This window comes from Haematobia irritans, chromosome 3, assembly GCF_050003625.1.
Source record: "Haematobia irritans isolate KBUSLIRL chromosome 3, ASM5000362v1, whole genome shotgun sequence".
Taxonomy (NCBI): Eukaryota; Metazoa; Arthropoda; class Insecta; order Diptera; family Muscidae; genus Haematobia; species Haematobia irritans.
Window position 1 is genome coordinate 206,642,979 of NC_134399.1, and position 27,844 is coordinate 206,670,822.

Here is a 27,844-nt window from a genome sequence, read left to right on the forward strand (position 1 = left end):
TTGGTATTGATTTCGAGTTGCGGTTTCTTTAACTCTCACTTTTTATAGAGTTATATAGATTTAAATCTACACTGAAACAAAAATTGATCTAAACGGTAAGCACAAGGAATGGTGGAATAATGATCATATGAACTTGAGGAAAAAATCGAGGAAATTATACAATCCAGCTAGGAAAGACGCCCCAGAATGAATATAAGGCCTGCCTAAAAGAGTACAAGAGGGAACTCTCTAGCATAACTCTCTAAAGGTAAGACTACGACAACTTTTGTCCAAACAGCCAAAGTTTACTGGTAATTTGCAGAGGGCAGATGGTAGCTGGACCGAATCACCGGAGGAACCTATAGACTTGCTATTGGGGGCACACTTTCCCGAGCGCTATGAGATTTCAAAGACCACGTAGTGGAAATGTTAGGTTCTCTCTTATCACTGAGTTCTGCCCGATTCCAAGTTAAGCTCAATGACAAGGGACCTCTTTTTTATAGCCGAGTCCGAACGGTGTTCCACATTGCAGTGAAACCACTTAGAGAAGCTTTGAAACACTCAGAAATGTCACGAGCTTTACTGAGGTGGGATAATCTACCGCTTTGGTTTGAACACACGACCCGCAGCAACAAAGGTCTGTCTGTCTGTCTGTCCGTCCGTCCGTCTGTCTGTATATGTAATTTTGTGCACAAAGTACAGCTCGCAATTTAAGTCCGATCGTCCTCAAATTTGGCATATGGCCGTTTCTTGGGACAGAGACAATCGCTATTGGTTTTGGAAAAAATCGGATCCGATTTAGATATAGCTGCCATATATATTTATCCCCGATTTGGTCATAGTTAGCGTGTTTATCAACCGATTTTCTTTAAATGCCCTACATCCAAATATTTTATGAATCTCGAAAATCTTGCAAAATATCAGCCAAATCAGTACAGATTTAGATATAGCTCCCATATATATCTTTCGTCCGATTTAGACTCATATGGCCACAGAGGCCAAAGTTTACTACCGATCTTCGTCAAATTTTGCACAGAGGGTAGAATTGACCTTCTACCAATGCTTGGTAAATTTGATTAAAATCGGTTCAGATTTAGATATAGCTCACATATATATTTTTCGCCCGATTTGGACTTATATGGCCACAAATGCCAGAGTTTTACCGTGATTTGCTTCAAATTTTGCACAAGGGGTACGTTAAGTAGTATTGTTAAGTGTATAAAATTTTGTTAAAATCGGTTCAGATTTAGATATAGCTCACATATATAAAGGGTGATTCTTTTGAGGTTAGGATTTTCATGCATTAGTATTTGACAGATCACGTGGGATTTCAGACATGGTGTCAAAGAGAAAGATGCTCAGTATGCTTTGACATTTCATCATGAATAGACTTACTAACGAGCAACGCTTGCAAATCATTGAATTTTATTACCAAAATCAGTGGCAGAAAATCCGCTTTTTTATCGACAAATTTTGTTCAGCGATGAGGCTCATTTCTGGTTGAATGGCTACGTAAATAAGCAAAATTGCCGCATTTGGAGTGAAGAGCAACCAGAAGCCGTTCAAGAACTGCCCATGCATCCCGAAAAATGCACTGTTTGGTGTGGTTTGTACGCTGGTGGAATCATTGGACCGTATTTTTTCAAAGATGCTGTTGGACGCAACGTTACGGTGAATGGCGATCGCTATCGTTCGATGCTAACAAACTTTTTGTTGCCAAAAATGGAAGAACTGAACTTGGTTGACATGTGGTTTCAACAAGATGGCGCTACATGCCACACAGCTCGCGATTCTATGGCCATTTTGAGGGAAAACTTCGGAGAACAATTCATCTCAAGAAATGGACCGGTAAGTTGGCCACCAAGATCATGCGATTTGACGCCTTTAGACTATTTTTTGTGGGGCTACGTCAAGTCTAAAGTCTACAGAAATAAGCCAGCAACTATTCCAGCTTTGGAAGACAACATTTCCGAAGAAATTCGGGCTATTCCGGCCGAAATGCTCGAAAAAGTTGCCCAAAATTGGACTTTCCGAATGGACCACCTAAGACGCAGCCGCGGTCAACATTTAAATGAAATTATCTTCAAAAAGTAAATGTCATGGACCAATCTAACGTTTCAAATAAAGAACCGATGAGATTTTGCAAATTTTATGCGTTTTTTTTTTTTTTTTAAAAAGTTATCAAGCTCTTAACAAATCACCCTTTATTTTTCGCCCGATTTGGACTTATATGGTCTCAAAAGCCAGAGTTTTGCCCTGACTTACTTCAAATTTTGCACAAGCGGTACTTTTAACGATACTATTGTATGTGCCAAATATGGTCAAAATCGATTCAGATTTAGATATAGCTCCCATATATATCTTTCGTCCGATTTGAACTTATATGGCCTCAAAATCCAGGGTTCTGCCGTGATTTGCTTCAAATTTCGCACAAGGAGTACGTTTAGTAGTATCGGTAATTGTGCCAAATTTGGTTATTTTGGCACAATTATTTGGTTATATATCTTATGTCCGACTTGCACTCATATGAACAGGGGGCCCAAAGGTATACTCCCATTTTCGTGAAATTTCGCATAGATAGCAGAATTATTATTCTAACTATACATGTGAAATTTAGTAAAAATCGGTTCAGAATATATATGGCTCCCATATATACGTACACCAGAGTTGGGGAAATATGGTAGACTGTTACACATTTTAAACCCATTTTCAATGGAAGTTTTCTCCAATTAAATGGATAGCGTTAGACGATTTAAATTTTAATTCTAGAGATTTTGTAGAAGTAAAAAAATTGTCTCCTTTATATAGCTTCCAGCAAATGTGAAGTAGTTGAGATGGTAACACAAATTTTGGCCTACATAGGGGTGAAGGGTATAATATAGTCGGCCCCGCCCGACTTTAGACTTTACTTACTTGTTTTATACTTTCAGACTTTATGCCAAATGACTGGTGTAATGAGAATAACGGCCACTGCATCTCTGGAGGATGGGGATTTGCTCGATTGCTTTTCATGTGAGGAAGACAGCTGAAGTGATACGCATGAGGCTGAAGAGCCTGGACTCGCTTGGAAATGCGGTCTGCAGGCTAGAAGTGTGCACGTGACACGAAAGGAAAGGACGATGAACTTCTTCTACCAGTTGCGAGCAAACCAAACTCTAGGTTAGTAGAATCTCTGGATTTCTAATGGCGACGCATAGGGAGGAGACCGTTAATAGGCATCATAACAGGACACAACACATTTGGGAAGCACATGGTAAGAATTGGCTTAATGACAGACGATATTTGTCGATGGTGAAAGATATATACGTAGAAACCCTATTGAAAACGCAAATGAGATGGGATTGATCATGGCGGAGGAAGATGGATAATGAAGAGGAAGGGAAGAAACTATGGAGCAACGTTTTTTTTTTTTTTTTTGTAGCAAGCACATAATTTTTATTTATTTAATATTGAAAAACAAAATTTCAATAACTCATACTTAAATTGATATTGTTGTAATGCCAATCATATTCCAGATTCCATTCGGAAGCTATGGGATGAATCCAATGCCAGTAAACCTTGTATGCAAGATATATTTGAAAGGCTCGATATAAAAATATTTTTCTAAATGTAGAAAAAATTAAAAAGAAATATATATGTATATAATTAGTATTATTGGAATAAAACGAAGAAATTTAATATAAAGAAGTTCTATTACCGGACAAAAATATACTATGTTATAAATTATTCTTTGAAAAAATTTAATTATATATGATTCCGATTGTGAATATTCAGTCAATTGTGATACCACAGTGATGAACTTCTCTCACTTCACTGAGCGCTGCCCGATAATATATTTAGCACATTGCGCTAAATACACATAGAGAAGCTTTAAAACACTCACTGACGGTGGACAATCCACCGCTAAAAAAAATATTTGGTATTTGGTCGAAACTGGGTTTGAACCCACGACCCCCGATATGCAAGGCAAATCTTTTATGTTGCTGTAAACAACACAAATAGCGCTCGCATGTCACAACTTTCTGAGTACGAAAACAAAAAAAGTTATGATTTAATCACGAAATTAATTTATCCAATTAATTTTTTAATTGAAATGTCTTCATATGCATAAAAAATATATTTGGCATAAAAAAATATTTGACTAAAAATTGACTTGATTTCAAAATTAATTGATTCAATAAAAAATTTAATTGATGACGATTGGAAAACTGTATCAGTTTTTTTTTCAAATAATTCAATTAATTGTTTAGTTAAACTTCAATTCAGTTCCCAATTAACTTTCTAATTAAATCAGTTAAAAAATTAATTGATCAATTAACATCAATTAAATTTTTAAATTAATTAGTTATTTGGAATTATTAATTGTTTAGTAAAAACTTTGAAAATCTTCACTCATTTTCTTAATTAACTTTGTGTTAAATGATTGTATCAATAAATTTTTAAATTCAAGACGTAGGTATTTGCAATCATTTAATTGATTTTGTGTTTTTATTTTGATTTTGATTGATTGCATCAATTATTCTTATTTTTGTTTTTTTTTAATAAAAACGCAAAGCCAATAATTTTTATATTTTCTTGATCAGAAGAAATTCTAAATTCTAATCTGCCCGTGGCTATCTGTCTGTCTGTTGTAAATCGCCTTCGCAGTATTCAATAGAGAAGCAATCGTGCTGAAATTTTGCACCCATTCTTGGACACAAGTAGATCAAGTTGGAAAACGGACTATATCGGTCATCAAAAGATTGACCCATACAGACCGATTTCCTGATTTGGGGTTTTGAGGGCATGGTAGCCGGAATTTATACCCAATGTTCCTGAAATGTGCAAGTATTTGACAATTTTGTCAAAATTTTATTTCTATAAAAAATGTTGTCAAAATTTTATTTCTGTATAAAATTTTGTCAATATTTTATTCTATAGAAAATTTTGTCAAAATTTTATTTCTATAGAAAATTTGTCAAAATTTTATTTCTAAAAACAATTTTGTCAAAAATTTATTTCAAATGAAAAATATGTCAAAATATTATTCTATAGAAAATTTTGTCAAAATTTTATTTCTATAGAAATTTTTGTCAATTTTTATGTCAATAGAAGATTTTGTGAAAATGTTACTTCTATAGCAAATTTTGTCAAAATTTTATTTCTATGGATAATTTTGTCAAAATTTTATTTTTATGGAAAATTTTGTCAATATTTAATTTCTATAGAACATTTTGTCAATATTTTATTTCTATAGAAAATTTTGTCAAAATTTTATTTCTATAGAAAATTTTGTCAAAATTTTATTTCTATAGAAAATTTTGTCAAAATTTTATTTCTATAGAAAATTTTGTCAAAATTTTATTTCTATAGAAAATTTTGCCAAAATTTTATTTCTATAGAAAATTTTGTCAAAATTTTATTTCTATAGAAAATTTTGTCAAAATGTTATTTCTATAGAAAAATATTGCCTAATTTTATTTATATAAAAATTTTGACATACATTTTTTTATAGAAAATTTTGTCAAAATGTTATTTCTATACATAATTTTATCAAAACTTTATTTCTATAGAAAATTTTGTCAAACTTTATTTCTATAGAAAATTTTGTCAACATTTTAGTTCTATAAAAATTTTGTCAAAATTTTATTTCTATAAAAATTTTGTTAAAAATTTATTACTGTAGCAAATTTTGCAAAACTTTTATTTCTATAGAAAATTTTGTCAAAGTTTTATATATTTCTATAGAAATTTTTGTCAAAATTTTATTTCTCTGGAAAATGTTGTCTAAATTTCATTTCTAAAGAAAAATTTGTCTAAATGTATTATATAAAAAATTTGGGCAAAATTTTATTTCTGTGGAAAATTTTGTCAAAATTTTATTTGTATACAAAATTTTGTCAAAATTTTATTACTATAGAAAATTTTGTTCAAAATGTTATTTCTACAGAAAATTTTGTAAAAATGTTAAAAAAATGCCAAAATGTTATTTTATAGAAAATTTTGTCAAAATTTTATTTCTATAGAAATTTTTGTTAAATTTTATTTCTATAGAAAATTTTGTCAAAATTTTATTTCTATAGAAAATTTTGTCAAAATTTTATTTCTATAGAAAATTTTGTGAAAATTTTATTACTATAGAAAATTTTGCTCAAAATTTTATTTCCATAGAAAATTTTGTAAAAATTTTATTTCTGTAGGAAATTTTGTCAAAATTTTATTTCTATAGATAATTTGCACAATATTTTTTTTTCTACAGATACTTTTGTCAAAATTTTATTTCTATAGAAAAGTTTGTCAAAATTTAATTTTTATAGAAAATATTGCCAAAATTTTATTTCTATAGAACATTTTATCAAAATTTTATTTCCATAGAAAATTTTGTCAAAATTTTGTTTCTATAGACAATTTTGTCAAAATTTTATTTCTACAAAAAAATATGTCAAAATATTATTTTATAGCAAATTTTGTCAAAATTTTATTTGTATAGAAATTTGTGTCAAATTTTATTTCTATAAAAAATTTTGTCAAAATTTTATTTCTATAGAAAATTTTGTCCAAATTTTATTTCTATAAAAAATTTTGTCAAAATTTTATTTCTGTAGCAAATTTTGCAAAAATTTTATTTCCATTCGTTTTGTTTTGTTATTGTTGGTTTTGTTCTTTAAGCATTGTTGTTGTTTTTTATTGCAGCTTAAAACCATGCATTGACTAAACTACAAGTGTAGCTTAACCAACAGAGGAAAAGAATGTTTGTCAAATTTATTTGGGCAAAGCCCTATAGACTGCAAGATGGTTCGATGGACGCACGTTTCGAATTTATTTCGGCATAAGCCGGCTATCAATGTAAAACCTTTTTTCGGAGGGTTCAGATGTGGTGTTTGTTGGGTTTAATAAACTGCCTGAATTTATTCTGATAATTGGTTGATAGTTTTGTTGCAAGTAGGGGATGCTGATGAGGAATGTGGTAATTTCGAAACGTGCGTCCATCCAACCATCTTGCAGTCTATAGGGCTTTGCCCAAATAAATTTGACCAACATTCTTCTCCTATGTTGGTTAAGCTACACTTGTAGTTTATCCAATGCATGGTTTTAAGCTGAGATCTAGAACAACAATTATTATTATCCCACCTCAGTAATGCTGGTGACATTTGTAAGGGTCTCAAAACTTCTCTAAGTGGTTTCACTGCAATGTGGAACGCCGTTCGGACTCGGCTATAAAAAGGAGGTCCCTTGTCATTGAGCTTAACATGGAATCGGGCAGCACTCAGTGATAAGAGAGTAGTTCACCAATGTGGTATCACAATGGACTGAATAGTCTAAGTGAGCCTGATACATCGGGCTGCCACCTAACCTAACCTAGAACAACAATAAAATTTTATTTCGATAGAAAAAATTTTCCAAATTTTATTTAGAAATTTTGATTTTATTCGATCTTTCTTTTATCCAATAGAAAATAATTAATCAAGCTTTAGATCGTTTTTGGTGTGTATTGGCTTCTTTATTTTTCAATATTTCGCAATTACATTGAATTGCTTCATCAGGAGTCCAATCCACTAAAACCAATAGTTGTGATTAGCATAAACCACTAAAATTATTTGCAAATTGAAAAACAATTTTGAGGAAGAATTTTACATGTCATGATTAAAAATTATCAAACCACTTTTATTGTAGATCGACTCCTGATGAAGCAATTCAATGTAATTGCGAAATATTGAAAAATAAAGAACACAATACACACCAAAAACGATCTCAAGCTTGATTAATTATTTTCTATTAAATTTTATTTATATAACAAATTTGGGCAAAATTTTATTTCTATAGACAATTTTGTCAAAATTTTATTTCTGTAGAAAAATTTGTCAAAATATTATTCTATAGAAAAAATTTTCAAAATTTTATTGTTATAGAAATTTTTGTTAAATTTTATGTCTATAGAAGATTTTGTCAAAATTTTATTTCCATAGAAAGTTTTGCCAAAATTTTCTTTCTATAGAACTTTTTTTGTCAAAATTTTATTTCAATAGGAAATTTTGTAAAAATAGTTTTGCTGCAAGTAGATAGTTTTGCTGCAAGTAGAGGATGCTGATGAGGAATGTGGTAATTCCGAAACAGCTGTACATCCAACCATCTTGCAGTCTATAGGGCTTTGCCCAAATAAATTTGACAAGCATACTTTTCCTCTGTTGGTTAAGCTACACTTGTAGTTTAGTCAATGCATGGCTTTAAGCTGAGATCAAAAAACAAAAAAACAACAATAACGATTGAAGAGAAGCCAACAATAACAAACAAAACGAATGAAGATAGAGGAAGCACGCTCAAAAACAAACCCAGCCAAATACATACAAATCGATGATTTGAGTTTGGCAAAGGAAAAGAGATATGCTGGCAAATTTGTTTAGGCAGTAGCCGACTATCAAACCCTTTTTCGGGAGGTTCAAGTGTACTTCACGTTGGGTTGAGTGAATTACCCGAATTTATTCTGATAATTGGTTGATAGTTTTGCTGCAAGTAGAGGATGCTGATGAGGAATGTGGTAATTCCGAAACAGCTGTACATCCAACCATCTTGCAGTCTATAGGGCTTTGCCCAAATAAATTTGACAAGCATACTTTTCCTCTGTTGGTTAAGCTACACTTGTAGTTTAGTCAATGCATGGCTTTAAGCTGAGATCAAAAAACAAAAAACAAAATTTTTTTTCTATAGAAAATGTTGTATCTCTTAATTGGAAACCAACATTTTGCAAAATCTACGTACACACTATTTTATTTTTTTTATTCAGTCACGAAATTAATTGATCCAATTAATTTTTTAATTGAAATTTCTTCAATCATTAAGAAATTCTTCAATCCATTAAAAAATTAATTGATCCAATTTAATTGTTACTATTATTGATCCAATTTAATTGTTACTATTATTAAATTAATTGATATAAAAATTTGGTAAATCAAGTTAATTTGTAATTGAATATTTTTTAAATCTCATTTAAGACTTTGGAAATATTTTCGTAAAATTTTTTTCTGTGAAAACATCAAGAATTCTACCAATCTACCAACCAGTCAATAATACGCAATTTATGGTAGAATTCTACCAACTGTGCATATAGACCGATTTGATTTCTTGAGGGCTTGGACAAACTTACACTTTCATTATTAGTCGTGATCGGGGTATAGTTGAGGGATCTTCATTTAACAAAATTTCACGACATTTGTATATCATATCGCGTGTAAATCCAATATGCATATAATGTGACTTCAATGTTATGAGGGCATCCAAATTGAATTCAGTTCTACAAGAAAGAAAAGGAAAACAAATTTAACAAAAAATCTTTTAATTTATTACTATCAAAACCTACCCAAAAAGTTGTTTGATCATATCATGGTAATGACTTATGCCACTGCTTTTGTAGGTGTGACTAAGAAAGGGTTGCATGACGCTCACTGTAGAATAAATTTTCCTTTGGATTTTCATCATAGCCGGTTTACGACCACACACTTTGAGTATTACATCCACTAAAAAGGCAGGCAATAATTGCTTGAAAAAAACCTAAAATATAGGAAGATTTCGTTTATACTCCACCTATAATTCACCGAAAAAACAAAATGCTTACCACCGTATTGTAAAGAAACATATTTTCGGTAACTGTAATGCCAGGAATCAAAAAACTCTTCTCTGCTGCTATGGTCTTCCAGAAATCATCAGCCATGTTAATATATTCAGGAAATTCAATAGGATTATGACCATAAAGGGATAACTGATAGATGGGTATATCATCTGTTTCGTACTGCTGCTGCTCATAAAGGTGCCCCGTCCTCACGATATAGTAGAGTAAAGATTTGATTGTGAAATCTTGCGGTGAAAGATCTAGCAATTGCGTCTTTGCCATTGGAATTGCTTTCAATACTCCTATACTCGCAACAACAAACACACCCATGGCCCCAACCATGGCAGGTGGGAAACCAGGTTCTGGATCTTCAATGGCATGGACAACTGAGAATTTTGAGAAGTTCATTATTATTCTTTGTGTTTAAAGGTAGGCTGTAATATTTTTAAGGAAAACTACTCAGATTGGTTGAAAAAGCTTTTAAATGCTGAGCTCATGTAATAAGTTCTTCAATAAAAACAACTAAGGAGAGTTTAAAGTAGGGAGGGGCCGATTATACCCTGCACCACTATGTAGATCTGCACCAAAAAAACACGTATACTGAAAAGTATTTGGTGCCAGTCGAAGCAGAGATTTAACCCACTAACCTTTATATGCAAGGCGGGCATGCTAACCATTGCTCCACGGTGACCATCTAAATGTGTATTTCTGTAAAATAAAGTTTTTTTACATTGACTCGTGGGCGCCCAAAACTATGCTATATTAATACAGTAGTTTTCGCTTATAAGCCATCGCACATACAGGAGATTTTCACATATAGTCCAAACATTATTCTTCTACTGTCATTATGACATAAATTTCACACATATAGTTTGTTGAATAATCCATTTCACATATAGCCCGATTTTGCATATATTCCGATTGTGCTCATCAAAAGAAATCGATATAAAATATTTAAGATATAGCCCACAACAATATAAAATGTTGGCAACATCATGAAAAATGTGCCAGATTGGCAGTATTGGTACATATTAAGAAAATAGGGAAATTCCATTTTTATACCCTCCACCATAGGATGGGGGTATATTAACTTTGTCATTCCGTTTGTAACACATCGAAATATTGCTCTAAGACCCCATAAAGTATATATATTCTGGGTCGTGGTGAAATTCTGAGTCGATCTGAGCATGTCCGTCCGTCTGTTGAAATCACGCTAACTTCCGAACGAAACAAGCTATCGACTTGAAACTTGGCACAAGTAGTTGTTATTGAAGTAGGTCAGACGATATTAAAAATGGGCCATATCGGTCCACTTTTACGTATAGCCCCCATATAAACGGACCCCCAAATTTGGCTTGCGATTGCTCTAAGAGAAGCAAATTTCATCCGATCCGGCTGAAATTTGGTACATGGTGTTAGTATATGGTCTCTAACAACCATGCAAAAATTGGTCCACATAGCTCCATAATGACATATAGCTCCCATATAAACCGATCCCCCGATTTGGCTTGCGGAGCCTCTAAGAGAAGGAAATTTCATCCGATCCCGCTGAAATTTGGTACATGGTGTTAGTATATGGTCTCTAACAACTATGGAAAAATTGGTTCATATCGGTCCATAATTATATATAGCCCCCATATAAACCGATCCCCCGATTTGGCTTGCGGAACCTCAAAGAGAAACAAATTTCATCCGATCCGGCTGAAATTTGGTATATGGTGTTATTATATGGTCTCTAATGGCCATGCAAAAACTGGTCCACATCGATCCGTAATTATATATAGCCCCCATATAAGCCGATCCCCCGATTTCGCTTGCGGAGCCTCTAAGAGAAGGAAATTTCATCCTATCCCGCTGAAATTTGGTACATGGTGTTAGTATATGGTCTCTGACAACCATGCAAAAATTGGTCCACATCGATACATAATTATATATAGCCCTCATATAAACTGATCAGCAGATTTGAACTCCGGAGCCTCTTGGAAGACCAAAATTCATCTGATTTAGTTGATATTTGGTACGTGGTGTTAATATATGGCCTTAAACACCCATGCAAAACTTGGTCTAAATCGGTCAATAATTATATATAGCTCCCATATAAACCGATCCCCACATTTGACCTCCGGAGCCCCTTGGAAGCCCAAAATTCATCCGATACGGTTGAAATTTGGTACGTGGTGTTAGTATATGGTATCCACCAACCATGCAGGAATTGGTTCATATCAGTCCATAATTATATATAGCCCCCATATAAACCGATCCCCGGATTTGACCTCCTGTGCCTTTTAGAGAAGCAAAATTCATCCGATCTGGTTGAAATTTGGTACGTTGTGGTAGTATATGATATTTAACAACCATGTCAAAAATGGTCCATATCAGTCCATAATCATATAAAGCCCCCATATAAACCGATCCCGAGATTTGGTTTTGGAGCCTCTTGGAGAAGCAAATTTCATCCGAGTTGAAATTTGGTACATTGTGCTAGTATATGGCCGTTAACAACCATGCCTAACTAGGTCCATATCGGTCTATAGTTATATATAGCCCTCAGATAAATCGATCCCCAATCACACAAAATTGGTCCATATCAAGTTCATAATTGTATATAGCCCCCATATAAGCGACCCCCATATTTCAATTCTGGCTCTCTACACGTATGTACTAACTCACAATTTAGAAAACGATGTTAAGAAATTTTAAGATACCATAACTCAAGTAATTCGATTGTGGATGACAGTCTTTCTAGGAGTTTCTACTCAATCCATGGTGGAGGGTACATAAGATTCGGCCTGGCCGAACTTACGGTCGTATATACTTGTTTTACCTCAAACTGAGTACACAAAATAAATTGCCTTTTTCTTATTTTCTGTTTATCGTCCTATTCCTGGAAATGTATGAAAACAGTTATATACCAAAGCGGCATATGAATGAATTTGCTTAACTGTCGAATTTCACTTATAGTTCAAAAAAGTTGTGCAACTATTGGTGTGGACTATAGTCGAAAACTACTGTATAATTGTTTGCGTTGCTATGGCGTTGTTGTTGTTGTAGCCCTTTGGAGTTGGTATTTTCGAGTTTTTCGGGAAATAAACATACTCCAAATGGGGGTTTGCAGTCCTTGGACAGGGTTGAAAACCCTGTGTCCGCCCCGGGCCGTAGACCCGACTGCAACGAGGGCGGCTTGGGCGTTGATAGTCTGTCTGTTGATGACAATAACAGCTACATAACCCAGTGGTTAGAGTGTAGGCTTACAAATTGTATGGTACGTAGTTCGATTCCCCACCCAGGCAAAAGGTAACATTTAAAAATGTATAAAATTATGCGATAATTTCTTCAGCATTGTTTGTATTACTGGAAAAGGTGCTAAGAACTAAGTTAGGATAGGTGTAGTGGCAGCTCGATACTTCAGGCTCATTTAGACTATTCAGTCCATTGTGATACTTCTCTCTTATCACTGAGTGCTGCCCGATTCTATGTTAAGCTCAATGACAAGGGACTTCCTGTTTATAGCCGAGTACGAACGGCATTCCACATTGCAGTGAAACCACTTAGAGGAGCATTGAAACACTTAGAAATGTCACCAGCATTACTGAGGTGGGATAATCCACCGCTGAAAAAGTTTTGGTGTTTGGTTTTCGACCAGGAATTGAACCCACGACCTGTGTATGCAAGGTAGACATGCTAACCATTGCACCACGGTGGCTCCTAAGAACTAAAAACATCGTGGAGGTGAGAAAGATGTGAGGGAACATGCAGGCTTCGAAAAAACTTCCTTACAGCGAAAGGCAAATGCGAAACGATATTTGTTTGTTTAAAATTTCATTTGGGGGGAAAGAATTATTTTTTTTGGGTGTACATTTTCGACACCACCTCAAATCCTCTAATTGCTATATGTAACCTCCGCCACGAGCAAAATTTTATTTTTCAACAGTGAACATGTAACATGTTTGTCGCCACCATATTATTTTCTCGGCTATTATGTATCGGATTTCGACAACCATTTTATATTTGCCGAGAAAACAAAATTGTTGCGGCAAAAATGTTCCATGTTGCCAATCCAAAAATAAAATTTTACTTTAGGGGGTGATCATATTCCTTCTCTGGCTGCACTCTAGCCATAAGCGTAGGAAGGCCTCTGGGGAGGGGGCTTAGACCCCCCCAGAAAAATTTTAGCCCCCCCCAGAATTTGAAACTCTATTTATGATTTTCCATTTTTCAATAAATGTCAATAGTTTTTTAATTTTTATAAAAATTAGACAAGTATATACAATCGCACAAAGTTCCGCTAAAGACTTTCATGAACAATCGAATTACTTGGGTTGTGGTAGCAGTTGCCGATGGCGATGTTTGAAGTCAGATATTTATGAAATGAAGCTGTGGTTGAACTTATGATTGATTTAGTTTAGTCAATTTAATTAAAAAAAATAGTAATTGATATTAAAACTATTCTTTCATAAATTAATATCTTAATATTGCTGCGAAAAAGCTTTGCCAAAAAAGTAGTGAAAATGTTCTTTTTGGGTCTAGAAGTGGTGCAAAATTGGCGGAGAAGCAATGAATGTAATATGAGCTTGTCATAGGACAAATGTCCACCGTTTCAACAGCCGTTGCAATGAATTTGCATCACTTCTTAAGGTGAGATCCGAATTCAGTGTTTTGAATGTGAATTAAAAAATTTTGTGATATTTTCTCAAATAAATAATTTTTATATTGTTTTTATGATTTTTAATGCATTCTGACGCTTGCTTGAAACGTTTTTCCTCGAATAATTTCCAAAATTATCGATTTTTCTATAATGGATTTAGCAGTTTTGTGGCAAAATTTAATTAATTTGTACCAATTTATTTATTCTTACTCTTTTTTTAAACTATTTGAAAAAAAAGAAAACAAAAAATTAAACATTAAAATATGAAAAAAATGAAGTAAAAAACTTCCTGTGTAGTTAAAATAATTGAGGACATTTTTGGAAGTACTTTTAAAGTTGTGCCTTTAAAACAACTCACAATTTTTTTGCTGGGAAAAGTGTGGAACTACTTTTAGTTGCTTTATTATAAATTAATTGTCGAGTTATTTTGATGTCTAATTTTTATTCAATTTTATGAAATAAAACATTAATTGATCCTATAAGTTCGGTCTATAAATTTGTAGCTAGGGGGGCTATAGCCCCCCCTAGGAAAATTGTCTAGCTACGCTAATGACTCTAGCTATTTCTTGTGCATCGGTGAGCTCTTAAAAGAGAAAAGAAGTTGCTTCGCTAGCACGAAATTGGCCAGTTACCGAATTTGGTACATGCCAAAGAATTCAGTTGCAAAATTTACACCTTCGATTGGCCATCTGATCTCAAAGAACGCCGATGGTAATGGTGTCGGCCGACGTAACGGCCGATGGTCTCACAGCGTTAGTATTCATCAACCGTGGGGTCAAAATATAACCTAAATGGGCAGAAGTACTACAGAGCCACTTTCGTGCAGAGTGTGATGGCTTTGTCGTCCATTTGAAGGCCATAATTCGTGCAAAAGGCAGCAAATTCAAAGTAATCCAAACGGATTAAATTTTTTTTTTGTGTTTCAGTTTATATGGGGTCCATATATAAATTTGAACCGATATTGACCAATTTTTGAATGGTTATTATAAAACATCACGTACCAACTGTTTTAGAAGAGCTTTGCTCCTCCAAGAGGATTCAGCATCGAAATCACGTGGTCAGTTTATAGGAGGCTATATATAGTTTTATATATAGTAAAGTTTTTCCATGATTACTCTCTGGGGGCCGGTTTATATGCACCCAGAGAAGGAATATGATCACCTCAAACATATTCCAAGAGCAAAATGTTATTTTTGGATGGTGACCATGTAACATTTTTGTCGCAACCATGTTATTTTCTCGAAAATTATGTATCTGTTTTCGCAAACCATTTTATGTTTGGCGAGAACACAACATTTTTGCGATAAACATGTTACGTGGTCACCATCCAAAAATAACATTTTGCTCTCGAAACATGGTTGAAGTGATCATATTCCTTCTCTGCGTGTGGGGATTAGTTATGCACCAATATGGATCATTTTGAGCATATTTATTAAAAGCATCATGAACGAAATTTCAATAGATTTGATGAATTTATTTCCTTCTTTGGCAAATTCGGCTTTCGAATTTGTGATTATTAATTTGGGCATATTTATTAAAAGCACCGTGAACGAAATTTCAATAGATTTGATGAATTTATTTCTTTCTTTTGCAAATACGGCTTTCGCATTTTTGATTATTAAAGAGTCTTTTCCATCGAATTGTTGGAGAAATTTCAATATAAAAACATCGATTTTAGTTTTGCGTTAAAATTCAATGAATCGATTTTTTCACTATAAAAAGTCGATTAATCGATGCTTTCCAATATCGATTTTTCGACTTTTTAAAAATTTGGAAAAGTCAACTTAAAACTTTTTTGAAGACGTAATTATCGCTTATGGTGTATATCGGTCAAGGTTTTCGTAAAGTCCCCATATAGATCGATCTCTCGATTTGAATTCTTGCGCGCCTAGAAAAACAATTTTTATCCGATTTGACTGAACTTGAAAATCTAGACATATCTTAAGTCCACAAAGAGATGTGTCGAGTATAGCGTGTATCGGTCCACGTTTTGGTAAAGCCTCCATATAGACCGATCTTCCGATTTGAATTCATGAGCGTCTAAGGACATTAATAATTATCCAATCAATATGTAAATGTATTTTAGGATCAAAAAGAGTTGTGGCGAATATGATGTGTATTGGGTTAAGGTTTGGTATAAGCCGTGTATAGACCGATCTTCAGATTTAAATTCTTGGGATTCTCAACACCGCAATTTTTATCCGATATGCTTGAAATATGAAATCTGGGGGTATTTTAGGTCTACAAAGAGATGTGTCGAAAATGGTGTATACTTGGTCCAGGCTTTGATGTAGCTCCCGTATAAACTGATCCCCGGATTTGTGGTCTTGAGCCCCTATACACAGCAATCTATACAAGCAAAAAAAAAAAATTATTTCCTCCCAAACGAAAGTTTAGACAAACAAAGTTCGTTTCTTTTAGTTCGTTTGCTTTTCGCTGTAAGGAAGTTTATTTGGAAGAAAAGTATATTCTTTATGTGATAAACGTTTATTTTTTCCAGGATGTAAAAATAATTTCATAAAGACTAACTCCAAAAAAAAAATCTTTTCTGGCTAATTGCATTTTCCCTCACATCTTTCTCACTTCCACTAGGTTTTCTAGTACTTAGCATCTTTTTCTGTAATACAAACAATGTAGAAGAAATCATTCGATATTATAAATGTTTATACCCTCCACCATAGGACGGGGGTATACATCGAAATATTGCTGAATGACCCCATAAAGTACATACATTCTGAGTCGTGGTGAAATTCTCAGTCGATCTGAGCATGTCCGTCCGTGCGTCTGTTGAAATCACGCTAACTTCCGAACGAAACAAGCCATCGAATTGAAACTTGGCACAAGTAGTTGTTATTGATGTAGATTGGATGGTATCGCAAATGGGTCATATCGGTCCACTTTTACGTGTAGCCCTCATATAAACGACCCCCCAAATTTGGCTCCTACTATTGGAGCAGTAAATTTCATCCGAGTCAGTTTAAATTTAACAGGTTGGCAGATAAGTCGCCGGTCTGACACATAGATGGCGTCGCTAGTATTATATATAGTATATAGTACCAACCTTAAAATGATTCGTGTCAAAATTTGACGTCTGTAAGTCAATTAGTTTGTGAGATAGAGCGTCTTTTGTGAAGCAACTTATGTTATTGTGAAAAAAAATGGAAAAAAAGGAATTTCGTGTTTTGATAAAATACTGTTTTCGGAAGCAAAAACTTGGCTTGATAGTGAGTTTCCGGACTCTGCCCCAGGGAAATCAACAATAATTGATTATATGCAAAATTCAAGCGTGGTGAAATGAGCACGGAGGACGGTGAACACAGTGGACGCCCAAAAGAGGTGGTTACCGACGAAAACATCAAAAAAATCCACAAAATGATTTTGAATGACCGTAAAATGAAGTTGATCGAGATAGCAGAGGCCTTAAAGATATCAAAGGAACGTGTTGGTCATATCATTCATCAATATTTTTATATGCGGAAGCTCTGTGCAAAATGAGCTCACATTTGACCAAAAACAACAACCTGTTAATGATTCTGAGCGGTGTTTGCAGCTGTTAACTCGTAATACACCCGAGTTTTTCCGTCGATATGTGACAATGGATGAAACATGGCTCCATCACTACACTCCTGAGTCCAATCAACAGTCGGCTGAGTGGACAGCGACCGGTGAACCGTCTCCGAAGCGTGGAAAGACTCAAAAGTCCGCTGGCAAAGTAATGGCCTCTGTTTTTTGAGATGCGCATGGAATAATTTTTATCGATTATCTTGAGAAGGGAAAGACCATCAACAGTGACTATTATATGGCGTTATTGGAGCGTTTGAAGGTCGAAATCGCGGCAAAACGGTCCCATATGAAGAAGAAAAAAGTGTTGTTCCACCAAAACAACGCACCGTGCCACAAGTCATTGAGAACGATGGCAAAAATTCATGAATTGGGCTTCGAATTGCTTCCCCACTCACCGTATTCTCCAGATCTGGCCCCCAGCGACTTTTTCTTGTTCTCAGACCTAAAAAGGATGGCTGCAATGAAGAGGCCATCCTTTGAGGCAAAACCGAAGGAGTACTACCAAAATGGTATCAAAAAATTGGAAGGTCGTTATAATCATTGTATAGCTCTTGAAGGGAACTATGTTGAATAATAAAAACGAATTTTGACAAAAAATGTGTTTTTCTTTGTTAGACCGGGGACTTATCAGCTAACCTGTAAGTACATTGTGCTAGCATATGGCCGTTAACAACCATACCTAACTAGGTCCATATCGGTCTATAGTTATATATAGCCCTCAGATAAATCGATCCCCAATCACACAAAATTGGTTCATATCAAGTTCATAATTATATATAGCCAATATATAAGCGACCCCTATATTTCAACTCTGGCTCACTACGTACCGTGCAAAAGTCCATATCGATTCGTAATTATTTGTAGACTTATCTATACATAACTTTTTTGTCTAATATATACCACGTATGGACTAACTCACAATTTAGAAAACGATGTTAAGAAGTTTTAAGATACCACAACCCAAGTAATTCGATTGTGGATGACAGCCTTTCGTAGAAGTCTCTACGCAATCCATGGTGGAGGGTCATAAGATTCGGCCTGGCCGAACTTACGGCCGTATATACTTCTTTTTATACCCTGCGCCACACTGTGGAACAGGGTATTATAAGTTAGTGCATATGTTTGTAACACCCAGAAGGAGACGAGATAGACACATGATGTCTTTGGCAATAATGCTCAGGGTGGGTCCCTGAGTCGATATAACCATGTCCGTCTGTCCGTCCGTCCGTCTGTCCGTCTGTCTATGAACACATTTTTGTGATCAAAGTCTAGGTCGCAATTTAAGTCCAATCGCCTTCAAATTTGGCACATGTTCCTAATTTGGGTCAGAATAGAACCCTATTGATTTTGGAAGAAATCGGTTCAGATTTAGATATAGCTCCCATATATATCTTTCGCCCGATATGCACTAATATGGACCCAGCAGCCAGAGTTTTATACCGATTTGCTTGAAATCTTGTACAAACATAACACCTTGTCGTATAGTCAAGTGTGCAAAATTTGATTGAAATCGGTTCAGATTTAGATATAGCTCCCATATATCATTCGCCCGATATGGACTTATATGGCCCCAGAAGCCAGATTTTTGGCCGAATTTGGTTGAGATTTTGCACTAGTAGTACAATTAGTAGTGTAGTCAAGTGTGCCAAATTTTATTGAAATCGGTTCAGATTTAGATATAGCTCCCATATATGTCGTTCGCCCGATTTACACTCATATGACCACAGTGGCCAATCTTTTACTTCGATTTAGTTTAAATTTTGCACAGGGAGTAGAATTAGCATTGTAGCTATGCGTGCCAAATTTGGTTGAAATCGGTTCAGATTTAGAAATATCTCCCATATATAGCTTTCGCCCGATTTACACTCATATGACCACAGAGGCCAATTTTTTGCTCCGATTTAGTTGAAATTTTGCACAGGGAGTAGAATTAGCATTGTAGCTATGCGTGCTAAACTTGGTTGAGATCGGTTCAGAATTAGATATAGCTCCCATATATATGTTTTTCTGATTTCGACAAAAATGGTCAAAATACCAGCATTTTCCATGTAAAATCGCCACTGCTTAGTCGAAAAGTTGTAAAAATGACTCTAATTTTCCTAAGCTTCTAATGCATATATATCGAGCGATAAATCATAAATAAACTTTTGCGAAGTTTCCTTAAAATTGCTTCAGATTCAAATGTTTCCCATATTTGTTTACTAACTTTGTGTTCCACCCTAGCCAACTTAAATTTTGAGTATATAGATTTTGTAGAAGTCTATCAAATTCTGTCCAGATCGAGTGATATTTAAATGTATGTATTTGGGACAAACCTTTATATATAGCCCCCAACACATTTGGCGGATTTGATATGATATCGAAAATTTAGATCTGCAAAGTGGTGCAAGGTATAATATAGTCGGTCCCGCCTGACTTTAGACTTTCCTTACTTGTTTTCCTCTTTAAATTTTACTTTTTTTCCTGGACGGAGAATCTTTCGACTTTTTAAAAAGTCGACTTATGACTTTTGAAAAAGTCGACTTCCGACTTTGCGAATTTTGGTATCATTAGTTTCGAATTTTTGGAGTATTTTCAGCACAACAAATCTACCTACATATGTTACATCACATTCCCTTTTTAAATTCAATTTCAAATTGTTTGACTGAAATCGATTTTTATCGGTTAGTCGAATATATTATTTCGAACTCTTACCAATAGATGGGCGAAATATAGCCACTGGCAGCTTATTACGGTAATCATTAACTGCAGATTCTGCTAAATTTTTGGTAAAACAATAAGTATTTGGAAATCCAACGATTAATCTAAGAAAAATTTTAAAAATAAAAATTTATTTTTCACATATTTGTAAAGGTGGGTACTATGTTCATTTTCGAAGTAGAAAAATAAACTTGTTGAGTCAATCGACTTGATAAAAAAATTAAAAAAAAAAAAAAACGTTTTTATCAATAAATTTAGAAAGGCAAAACTTTATGCAATTTTTGCCCAAATACACCCAAGATCTAATATGATTTGATGTTGTGTTGCACTTTTTATCTAGCTTTCTAATGGAAAATCCCAACATAGTACCAATCTCATTTAGTATATAAAAATCTTACTTTTTTGTTAGAATATCGAGCATTTCATCTGAAATATCACTACGTTCACAGAGGCCCAAACAAAATTTCCAATCCATTGGGGAATCGTACATTTTTGGCTCCACATAATCTAAATATGGGTTACTGTAGAATGTCGAGACGTGCATAAAAACCTTAAGATTTTTCAAAGTCTCGCAAAATTTCATTATTTCCACAGTACCACCCACGTTGAGTCTGATGGCATCTCTTAGTCTTTCATCGAAACGAACAGTTGCTGCACTATGAATTACAATCGAAACATTTTCCATAAGCTTAGCAGAATCCCGAGAAATACCCAACAAAGGTAGTTCAACATCACCAGGAATGGGTATCACCTTGTCGTCAAACTCATTTGGTTTTTCCCTCAGCAAGCGACGAAAAATCTGCAATAATTTAGGGATTTTTTTAAGTAGTCTTAGAAATAATTGGCAAAGAATATGCTGCTCTGTCATTGTTTATTTTGGGACATTATGTCTAAAATATATTTTTTATTTTTTATTTTTAATTTGCGTCGGAAAAAACTTCATAATATTTGCTTTTTTAATTTAACTTTTATTCTTGTGCCTCTTTCAGTTGTTTTCTATTGGAGAGAGCAGCCAAATTTCAATGTCATCTACTTTGTGATATTTGGCGAGATCCATGCTCTAATTTATTGAGAGAGCAAATCTCTTAATGTAGTATAACCTTTATTTGGATTTTGGAAACTTACTTTCTCGTCTTTAACTTTTTGTAATCTCTGAGTAATGGTTAAACTCTTTTTGGGACGCAAAAGTATATAGATCTTTCGAACATTACATGATCGTAGAAGCTTATCAATGAGAGCTTTTCCAACAATTCCTGAAATGAAAAAAAAAAAACAACAAAAAATTTAATTATATAAAGACCGTTTTTATACCCACCAACATAGAATGGTGACGGGGGTATAATAAGTTTGTCATTCCGTTTGTAGCACATCGAAATATCGATTTCCGACTATATAAAGTATATATATTCTTGATCAGGGAGAAATTCTAAGACGATATAAGCATGTCCGTCTGTCTGTCTGTCTGTTGTAATCACGCTACAGCCTTCAATAATGGCGCTATCGTCCTGAAATTTGGCACAGTTTTCGTCTTTTGTTTGCAGGCAGGTCAAGTTCGAAGTAGAGGTGTTCACGTGAGTAATAGTTTACTCATGCTCACGCACACTCACGCAGGATATTTTTGGTAGGACTCACGCACGAAAACGTCGTGACTCACGAAAAATACCGTGACTCACGAAAAATATAGTGACTCACGAATAATTTTATGATTAATTTACCTTACCGAAGGGTCTGAAAACATGAGCATTATTAAAATCGAGAGTGTTATTAAACTCTTAACATCCCAGGTGTCACTAAAATTGTAATTGAATTTAACTCTGAAGCGTTTTATGTTGGTGAGCAGGAATATTTTCGTGAGTGTAATTCGTTACTCACGCACACCCACGAAGATATTATTTTCGTGACTCACGCTCACGCACGACATTTTGGTTTGTTAATCACGCTCACGCACACTCACCGTGTTGTCATGAGTGTTGTCATCACGACTCACGCACGAATCACGAAAATTTTCGTGTCACGTGCACACATCTAGTTCGAAGATGGGCTATATCTGTCCAAGTTTTGATATAGTCCCCATATAAACCGACCTCCCGATTTGGGGTCTTGGGCTTATAGAAACCGTAGTTTTTTATCCAATTTGCCTGAAATTGGAAATCTAGAGGTATTTTAGGACCATCAAAAAGTGTACCGCAAATGCTGCCTATCGGTCCATGTTTTGGTAAAGCCCCCATATGGACCGATTTCCCGAATTTGCTTCTTGGGCGTCTAGAAAGTGTTTTTTCTATCAGATTTGCCTGAAATTGCAAATCTTGAGGCATTTGAACACCACAAATTGGTGGGTCGAAAATGGTGCCTATCGGTCCATGTTTTGATATAGCCCCCATATAGACCGATCTCCCGATTTTATTTCTTGGGCTTCCAAAATCCGTAGTTTATTCTAGGAAAATAAAGAGACAAGCCGAAAATTGAGACTATCGGTCCTTGTTTTGATATAGCCCCCATATAGACCGATCTCCCGATTTTACTTCTTGGGATTCTAGAATCCGTAGTTTTTATCCAATTTGCCTGAAATTGAAAATCTAGAGGTATTCTAGGACCACAAAGAGGTGTGCCGAATATATTGAGTATCGGTACATTTTTTGATATAGGCCCCTTATAAACCGGCCCTCCGATTTGGGGTCTAGATTCTAGAACTACAATTAGATGTGCTGAATACTGTGTGTATCCTTCCATGTTTTGGTATAACCCCCATTACACCCAACACCCGTATTAAATCCTAGGGTTTCTAGAAATTATAGTTTTTATCCGATTTGCCACAAATTGAAAATATACTGGAATTTTAGACCCATAACAAAGTGTATATGATTTAGTTTTATCGTTTGGTAAGGCCTCTATATAAACCTATTTCACTTATTGAAACTGAATGCAAAATTTCCAGATTTTACTTCTCGTAATCATATAAATAATTGGGATGAAAATCTACAGATTTTAGATTTCAAATCAAGGCGTTATTTCATCATGTTCTTGCACACTTACAAGAGATGTTAATGATTCCTCTAAAACTCAAACAAAAACAAGTAAGTAAAGTCTAAGGTCGGGCGGGGCCGACTATATTATACCCTTCACCACTATGTAGGCCAAAATTTGTATTACCATCTCAACTACTTCACATTTGTTGGAAGCTATATAAAGGAAACAATTTTTAAACCCTGCGCCACACTGTGCATATGTTTGCAACACCCAGAAGGAGACGAGATAGGCACATGATGTCTTTGGCAATAATGCTCAGGGTGGGTCCCTGAGTCGATATAACCATGTCCGTCTGTCCGTCCGTCCGTCCGTCTGTCTGTGAACACATTTTTGTGATCAAAGTCTAGGTCGCAATTTAAGTCCAATCGCCTTCAAATTTGGCACATGTTCCTAATTTGGGTCACAATAGAAACCTATTGATTTTGGAAGAAATCGGTTCAGATTTAGATATAGCTCCCATATATATCTTTCGCCCGATATGCACTAATATGGACCCAGCAGCCAGAGTTTTATACCGATTTGCTTGAAATCTTGTACAAACATAACACCTTGTCGTATAGTCAAGTGTGCAAAATTTGATTGAAATCGGTTCAGATTTAGATATAGCTCCCATATATCTTTCGCCCGATATGGACTTATATGGCCAGATTTTTGGCCGAATTTGGTTGAAATTTTGCACTAGGAGTACAATGAGTAGTGTAGTCAAGTGTGCCAAATTTTATTGAAATCGGTTCAGATTTAGATATAGCTCCCATATATATCGTTCGCCCGAGTTACACTCATATGACCACAGTGGCCAATCTTTTACTCCGATTTAATTGAAATTTTGCACAGGGAGTAGAATTAGCATTGTAGCTATGCGTGCCAAATTTCGTTGAAATCGGTTCAGATTTAGAGATAGCTCCCATATATATCGTTCGCCCGATTTACACTCATATGACCACAGTGGCCAATCTTTTACTCCGATTTAATTGAAATTTTGCACAGGGAGTAGAATAAGCATTGTAGCTATGCGTGCCAAATTTGGTTGAAATCGGTTCAGATTTAGAAATATCTACCATATATAGCTTTCGCCCGATTTACACTCATATGACCACAGTGGCCAATTTTTAACTCCGATTTATTTGAAATTTTGCACAGGGAGTAGAAGTAGCATTGTTGCTATGCGTGCCAAATTTGGTTGAAATCGGTTCAGATTTAGATATAGCTCCCATATATAGCTTTCGCCCGATTTACACTCATATGACCACAGAGGCCAATTTTTTACTCCGATTTAGTTGAAATTTTGCACAGAGAGTAGAATAAGCATTGTAGCTATGCGTGCCAAATTTGGTTGAAATCAGTTCAGATTTAGAAATATCTACCATATATAGCTTTCGCCCGATTTACACTCATATGACCACAGTGGCCAATTTTTAACTCCAATTTATTTGAAATTTTGCACAGGGAGTAGAAGTAGCATTGTTGCTATGCGTGCCAAATTTGGTTGAAATCGGTTCAGATTTAGATATAGCTCCCATATATATGTTTATGTCTGATTTCGACAAAAATGGTCAAAATACCAAAATTTTCCTTGTAAAATCGCCACTGCTTAGTCGAAAAGTTGTAAAAATGACTCTAATTTTCCTAAACTTCTAATACATATATATCGAGCGATAAATCATAAATAAACTTTTTCGAAGTTTCCTTAAAATTGCTTCAGATTTAAACGTTTCCCATATTTGTTTACTAACTTTGTGTTCCACCCTAGTGCATTAGCCGATTTAAATTTTGAGTATATAGATTTTGTAGAAGTCTATCAAATTCTGTCCAGATCGAGTGATGTATTTGGGACAAACCTTTATATATAGCCCCCAACACATTTGACGGATTTGATATGATATCGAAAATTTAGATCTGCAAAGTGGTGCAGGGTATAATATAGTCGGTCCCGCCTGACTTTAGACTTTCCTTACTTGTTTTACTTCTACAAAATCTCTAGAATTAAAATTTAAATCGGCTAAAATTTAAATCGGCTAAAATGGGTCTGAAATGTGTAACAGTCTACCATATATCCCCAACTCTGGTTTACCTATATATGGGAGCTATATATAATCTGAACCGATTTTGACTAAATTTGACATGTATAGTTAGAATAATAATTCTGCTATCTATGCGAAATTTCACGTAAATGGGACTATAACTTTGGCCCCCCTGGTCATATGAATGCAAATCGGACGGAAGATATATATGGGAGCCATATCTAAATCTGAACCGATTTCAACCAAATTTGGCACAATTACCGATACTACTAAACGTACTCCTTGTGCGAAATTTGAAGCAAATCACGGCAAAACCCTGGATTTTGAGGCCATATAAGTTCAAATCGGACGAAAGATATATATGGGAGCTATATCTAAATCTGAATCGGTTTTGACCATATTTGTCACATACAATAGCATCGTTAAAAGTACCGCATGTGCAAAATTTGAAGTAAGTCAGGGCAAAACCCTCGCTTTTGAAACCAAATCGGGCGAAAGATATATATGTGAGCTATAACACGCTAACTATGACCAAATCGGGGATAAATATATACGGCAGCTATATCTAAATCTGAACCGATTTTTTCCAAAACCAATAGCGATTGTATCTGTCCCAAGAAACCGCCCTATGCCAAATTTGAGGACGATCGGACTTAAATTGCGAGCTGTACTTTGTGCACAAAATTACATATACAGACAGACAGACGGACATCGTTAAATCGACTCAGAATTTAATTCTAAGCCGATCGGTATACTAAAAGATGGATCTATGACCACTATTTCTTGGCGTTACATACAAATGCACAAACTTATTATACCCTGTACTACAGTAGTGGTGAAGGGTATAAAAATATTGACAACATTTTCGGTAAGGATAACATTTTCTCTAGAATTAAATTTCCTACAAAATTTTCTATAGAACCAAAATTTTGTCAACATTTTCTAAAGAAATAAAATGTTGACAAAATTTACTATAGTAATAAAAATGTGTGTAATTAGAAATAAAATGATTATAATATGTTGACAAATTTTCTAGAGAAATAAAATGTTGACAAAATGTCCTATAGAAAATTTCGTTTGACACATGTGTGCTGATTCACATTCGTAAACGGATCGTTTTGAAACCTGCATGCCGTTCATAATTGTTTTTTGGTGAGTGCGTTGGTGTTGAGTCATGTTGGAATGCCCATTGTAGCCAATTCGTACAAATCTAAAGAGATTCTAAAACTTGATATTATTTGCAACATTTTGTAGCTTTTAAACAATAAAATTAAAAGAAATATATCGATTTACTTTGTTTCATTACATATCAGCCACCCTGTACATAGGGTCTGGTTTCAAAGAAATTTTATTATGCTGTGAAGTGTTGTTGTTTCTTTATTTATTCTTTATCTTATCACATTAACCTCCAAAATCCACTTTAATTAGATTTCAACTATCATTTGCCCTAGAAAAAGAAATTTCATATCTCAAAAAATATGGATTTTGAGCGTGATGTGTAGAAATTATATTTTATACAGTTGTGAGCGTTACTAGAAATTTTCTATTATTCAGGTTCGTTGAGGCGGAACTCAATGCTCGATATTTTACATTTGACTATTAATACCTGATCCACCAGTTATGAATATTTCACGATTCTCAAAATATTCCGGAATCATGGTCACAATTTTCAATATTCGTTTTTTTTTTTAACTTTAAATTCCGAATTAATGTACCACCAAAACTAGAAGTATTTCATTCAAAGGTTTTTGAGCAACTGATAATATTTAAACATTTTATCCAACAAAAAGTAACACATTGCCAAACAAAACTTATAGTTACACGACTAACTCCACCTCGGTATAAGTATACTTTCGAAATAATTACATAGATCAAGGTCAATGGTATTCTCAAATATTTTATTTGCATTAACATATATAAAACTTTTTGTTTTCACTTTGTAAAAACAAATATAATTTTAAAAATGTTGACGATTTCCGTAATTGTTAAAAAAAAAACACAAGTGCCTAAATCATGAATATTCATTTCTTTTCATTCAATTCAAGAAACAAATCATCAAAGAAAATTTGTTTGTGCTTCCCCATCGAGCATTCTTATATGTCATCGTATATACGAATTCATATAAACAAACCTTACTTGCTTTGCAGAAAATTGCAAAAAAAATTTTGAAAATTAATCAGACCGAATTTTGTGTACCCTCTACCAAGGCCTTACTAAAATCAAAATACGTAAGATCAGTTTTATAGCCTCACACCACTTTGTTTAACAAGGTATTATAAGTTCGTACATATTTTTGCAACAGCCAGAATGAGACGAGATAAACTT

At 34.4% G+C, this 27,844-nt stretch overlaps 1 protein-coding gene across 1 annotated transcript; it reads right to left on the reverse strand.

Annotated features, from left to right (window-relative positions):
* Window positions 1–3,379: 3,379 nt before the first annotated feature.
* LOC142229304 (fatty acyl-CoA reductase wat-like) lies at window positions 3,380–27,299 on the reverse strand. Its single transcript, XM_075299853.1, has 8 exons — window positions 27,126–27,299; window positions 21,597–21,724; window positions 20,870–21,270; window positions 20,466–20,575; window positions 9,569–9,948; window positions 9,314–9,504; window positions 9,101–9,247; window positions 3,380–3,582 (listed from the first exon to the last, which is right to left on the reverse strand). Exons 1-8 carry the CDS (start codon window positions 27,175–27,177, stop codon window positions 3,444–3,446), a joined length of 1,548 nt encoding a protein of 515 aa, XP_075155968.1. The 5' UTR covers window positions 27,178–27,299; the 3' UTR covers window positions 3,380–3,443.
* Window positions 27,300–27,844: the final 545 nt, after the last annotated feature.